At 38.3% G+C, this 5,120-nt stretch overlaps 1 protein-coding gene across 1 annotated transcript; it reads right to left on the bottom strand.

The window, feature by feature from the left end:
* Nucleotides 1-2,157: 2,157 nt before the first annotated feature.
* Nucleotides 2,158-4,398, bottom strand: klf17 (Kruppel like factor 17). The gene is made up of 3 exons (XM_079614520.1): nt 4,235-4,398; nt 2,773-3,718; nt 2,158-2,667 (listed from the first exon to the last, which is right to left on the bottom strand). The coding sequence occupies exons 1-3, from the start codon at nt 4,319-4,321 to the stop codon at nt 2,492-2,494; spliced, it is 1,209 nt and encodes a 402-aa protein (XP_079470646.1). The 5' UTR covers nt 4,322-4,398; the 3' UTR covers nt 2,158-2,491.
* Between the last annotated feature and the right edge of the window lie 722 nt (nt 4,399-5,120).

Here is a 5,120-nt window from a genome sequence, read left to right as displayed (position 1 = left end):
AGATGTGGCCCAGCCCCCTTGATAAAAAAAGACCCTCCCATATACACCACACGTGAAGATGGTGTTGAAGTTGTAGAGCTCTTAAATCACAATGTAACAAGTTACCAAACAGTGCGTCGACTGAACGTTGTTATCTGACAATACTAGCCTACAGCATAAATGAACATTCGTAAAAAAAAATCAAATAATTTGGACGAATAATAAACAGAATAAATATATATAAATTCAATAATTGGCATGGGTTATGACTAACACCTTTAACAGATGATCTCTGGCTAAGCTTGAGATTTACCGGTAGTATTATTGAGCACGTGCGTTTTGCTGCGGTTGGTGGATGTTTCCGGGAGACAATAGACCTGCGATTTAGTCTTCAGACATGACTCATGAGTAACAGTGTCACATTGAAATTGCAAATAAAACTACAAAACTCTGATATTTGTATTAACCTGTTACTTTCTAACTAAAGCTATTTTTGGTTTCTGGACTCTTTAAATGTAAGAAATGTAAAAAGAGTGAGGTGTGCTGCTAAAACCTTACGGCTCTGTCGCATAGCAACACATTTCGAACCAAACACAAAAAGGGAGCGTGGAATGAATATCATGGGTGAAATGAGGACATTTAGCAACAGACGCACATTCGTTACCTTTTTGTTCTCTAAAAGATGCTGAAAAACGATATAGGAGAATATCACGCTTCCCCCCATTCACGCGCCGTTGCGCAGCGTAGCGGTGGGTTTAACAACTGCTAGCAATACAAACGAGTTTGAGGCTTCAGCTGTAAGATTACCATTGGTCCCTCTCTAAATTTGCAATTATATTAAAATATTTCTCCGAAGAAGAGGTAGAATGCAGATTCTAATCTAAATGGTTCTGGGGACTTATGGAAAAAACAAAAGTATAGCCTATTCAGAGTCAAGTGTGTTGGTAAACTCTAGTTTACGTCTTTGTGATAGTTAACGAACGTTGGTGTCATGCCTCAAATAAGCATAAATGCCATACAATCGGTAGCCAGCTAATAGCTTCACAATAAGCTTCAGCAATAACCTTTAATAATGTTGAAAGGGGTAAAAGTCTAAGTCTGCATATTCTGTCTCTGCACCATTATTTAGATGATTCAGCATTAATGCTAACATTTTAATAGTTAAAGGAGTGTTTGGGGAAATGAGGAGCAATACTTTATGAAATTTCCAAACGAATTCTTACTCTGGTTAGATGCATAGATTTATCATTTATCCTGTACATTTAAAGTTATTTTTACATTTACAGTGTTGTCTTGTTCACCAGTAGCCTACTTCTAAACACGAACAACATCTTTGAGTGTGCTGGTCCAGGTACACCACATGTGACATTGCATCAGCAGGTGTAATATCAGAGACAAACCATAGGAAAGACTGCCATCTCGTGGTAGAAATTGATACCTGCAGATAAACTTTACACAACAAAAATTAATTATGATTTTGATATTTAACGATGCGAACAATCGTTGGATTGTGCTCTAAATGTCTGAAACAGCTTGATTTTTTTATGTAAATATGGAAAGTAGCCTATATTCGGGAGAAAAAAACTCCCCTGTAGAAACGTGTTATGACTTCTTGCCAGGAGAGGGAGACTGCAAGTGTTTTGTTGTAACAAAACGAAAGCAACATTATGTAGTTTTTGAGGACCCATGATCTGTGGCTACATTGCTTACATATTTTTCAGACAGTAGAGGGCGACAATACTGTAGCTTTGAAAGACTAGCAGTGACATGTTGTAGCCTTTACAATCTATGGTTGTGTAACCTAGAGAATCCTGGTTGTGTTCTAGACGACTAAATGTACTATTTATAATATTTGTGATGATTAAGAGGATTATAATAGTTTTGAATTTAGAGTGACGATAAGTAGGCCTAACTAGGCATTAGACATTTGTAAAAAGTCAAATATTTAGGCTATAGGCCCTACATGAAGAGTATAGACCTACAATTCACATGAAAAACTTTTTAAATTTGTTTTTTTTAATAAATATTATTATTTATCTATTATAGATAATTATAGGCTATCAATTTACATGAATAATTAATTTTGTTGGTTTGCACCCAGTATTTCTATGGAGGAAAACTTATTTGTGCTATGCTCTTTGTGTAGAAATAAGTAACTTAAGAAAATGAGACAAAAGGCTGAGTACAAAAAAAGACAATGCTTTTAATTCTGAAAATCCAAGAAAAAAATACTCCCGTACTTGATACAAATGTTTAAATGGAGATTAAAAAACATATAGCCTATACAAAAGTATGGGTCCTGCCCCGTTTTTATACATCTGGGAAAGTACTACATAATTTACCTTCTAAATTGAACAAGAATCTCCTTCTATTAAATACTGACATAATTTAAAGCAAATTACATTATACTGCTATTCACATAATAACTGCTGTCCCAAAATAGGAATTGTCTTAACAATATAAAATTCTCTTGTCGGTTAAAATAGATAGTCTCTTTTTTCTCTCTTTTTATCTACATGTGCCTCTTCATGTGCAGGGCCAGGTGATCCGAGCGGGAGAAAGCTCTCTCGCACAGGTGGCACTGAAACGGCCTGTGTCCGGTGTGTTTCCTGTAGTGACGCGTCAACTCGTCTGACCTGGCGAACTTCCAGCCACAGCCTTCCCAAGTGCAGTGGTAGGGTTTCTCACCTGTGAACAGAACGGGGGAAACATTTAGCCTATTATTGTGTAACAAAACGTTAAAAGTCAGAAATTAAGTCAAAACAACATGTGAAATAAAACTCCACCACGTACCTGTGTGTGTCCGCATGTGCGCTTTCAAATGGGAGCTTTTCGTGTACGTTTTCCCACATCCGGGGAAATCACAGCTGTGCGTCGCAGTCCGTTTTCGTGCCCATGACCGACGCCCTCGTTTTGGCTTGCTGTCTTCTGGGTTTAAAAATCCCAGGAGCGGTGAGGATGGTGGAGTCAGCATCACACCTGGCATGGCCGGGTGATTTGCCCGCAATGGTTCGCAAAACATACTGTAATGTCCGTGATACTGCTGATGCTGGGCGTATTGAGGAGGAAAGGGCGCGCTATTCATGAACTGCTGTTGATGTGCAATGTCAATGTGATGGTGAGAGTTCATTTCTGTTAGGATGCAGTCTTTCCTCCCTAAAATGTCCCGAGGCACATCGTGTTGCACGTGATGCCCATAAGTCATCACGCGCTGGGGTTCTTGTCCATAATAATGACCCACGTAGTCGTTGGCCATCATGCAGGATTGCTCGTGGTTTTCAGATTTGATTTTGTATCCGACGTTATTAGAAGTGGACACATGGTTTCGACAGTTTAGAGCCCTTAGTTCAGTGTACTCCCGTCTGTCTACATGTCTGTCTTTAAAATCATGCGAGTCGCCATGATAATTAATGTCCGAGGTAAACAACTCGGCTACCAGACTGTGGCCGGGGCGTGCGGTAAAGTTGTTGCCACAAAAAGCGTTCGACGTCGGGTGACATCCATCGCTGTCGTACACAGTACTGCAGCTTTCGGGTGACTCCGGTAGAGAATAGGTGGGCGGCGGTTGCGCTGAGTTGTTGTCAATGTCAGACGTGACCGAGTTGGACAGAATGAACTCTAGATCCAAAAACTTGGAAAGATCGTCCTCGTCTTTGGCCAAAGATGGAGATTCGACAATGCTGAACTCCACCTCGATGAGGGGTCTCACGTCTCCAAGTGTCGGGTCAACTTTCCAGTCCTGAGGGAGGAAAAACATTCGGGTTAGACACCTTTCTCAGATGATCGGTGATTAAAATAAAAAAATAAAAATCCACTAAGCAATAATATTTATAAAGATAGCTTTACAGTGTGTAGGCTAAATTATGTGTGTGTGTGTGTGTGTGTGAGGGGTGGGGTTCACAACAGTCAAACGTCAACTATCTTTCATTATGTTAACAAAACAATTAGTTCTTGCAAATGCAATGTAGGCTATAGGCTATAATGACAGTTTTTATGTTTTCCCAATGAAGCTACTATACGATTATAATAGCTAGGCCTTTAAGGAAAGGTATCTAATGTCGCAATGGTTTTCTCCTCTGATTAATTTTTTTAACCTCTATTTACCATAAATTTTTAGGATAACTCCTGGGATTAGTTTACCTAAAATACACAACAAAATGTATAAATACTTAGCCTACATGTTAAACACTCAAAATACTTCAACACTCAAAAAAAAGTCTACCTTAAATAACTTTAAATGAAGAGTTGAACTCACCCGAACAATGTCAGACTGCTTTTGGTCTAAAATCTGGTTGCTTGAAAAAGTATTTATCGAAGGCAACATCGCATCTGCAAGAGCCATGTTGCAAATGTAAGGGAGTTGTTCAGTCTCATTCAGTCCGAGACAGACAATGCGTCTCTAATACGTTTGACTGGCTTCCTACCTGTCCCATTATAAGGAGTGTCGTGTGGGCGTGCCCTCGTGACGTTGGTCATGTAGTTGTAGCCTATCAAGTATTTACTCTATCCTTAACAACATGTAAATATTGTCAATTATATTGGCCTATAATGAAACGTATAATTAATGGCCTAAAACGTAAAAATTGTGAAGACAACTTAGATAGCCTACTCTATGTTCTGGAGGATAACAGACACTCTAAAATCTGCACGGTGAACCCGCTGTTGCAGTAGCCTATCATTGCAAATAAATTCTCACATCACACCATATTTAATAAGAATTCGGTTCATCATACTCGTACGATTGTGTAGATTCAAGAACAAAGTAAAACTTTTATCTCCAAATAATTATAGTAATGAAATGTAAGCGCAGCGGCTTGTCGAATTTGTCATTCATTGGACGTTCCCCCCTGAGTGTAATTTGAGTGCTGAAGGGGGCGCCACAAACCCCATGCTCAGCCAAACTTCTTGTAGTTTATTGGAGGGCCATTCAAACAGTATTATCTTGGCGAATTATTTAAAATATATATATAAATATATTAAAATGTGTTGAAAATATTCAATATAAATTATTTGTTATTTTATTATTTATAGGGTCTATATTAAATGTGTGTGGTAGCCTAAATAATAATGCAAACAACAAAAGAAAATGTTTCAAAAGGACAACAGAAATCATAGGCTAAATTAATTACTATTAAAACAAA

Source organism: Phoxinus phoxinus, assembly GCF_949152265.1.
Source record: "Phoxinus phoxinus genome assembly, chromosome: 5".
Taxonomy (NCBI): domain Eukaryota; kingdom Metazoa; phylum Chordata; class Actinopteri; order Cypriniformes; family Leuciscidae; genus Phoxinus; species Phoxinus phoxinus.
The sequence above is the reverse complement of the archived record's forward strand: the minus strand, read 5'-3'. Positions and strand labels throughout refer to the sequence as shown.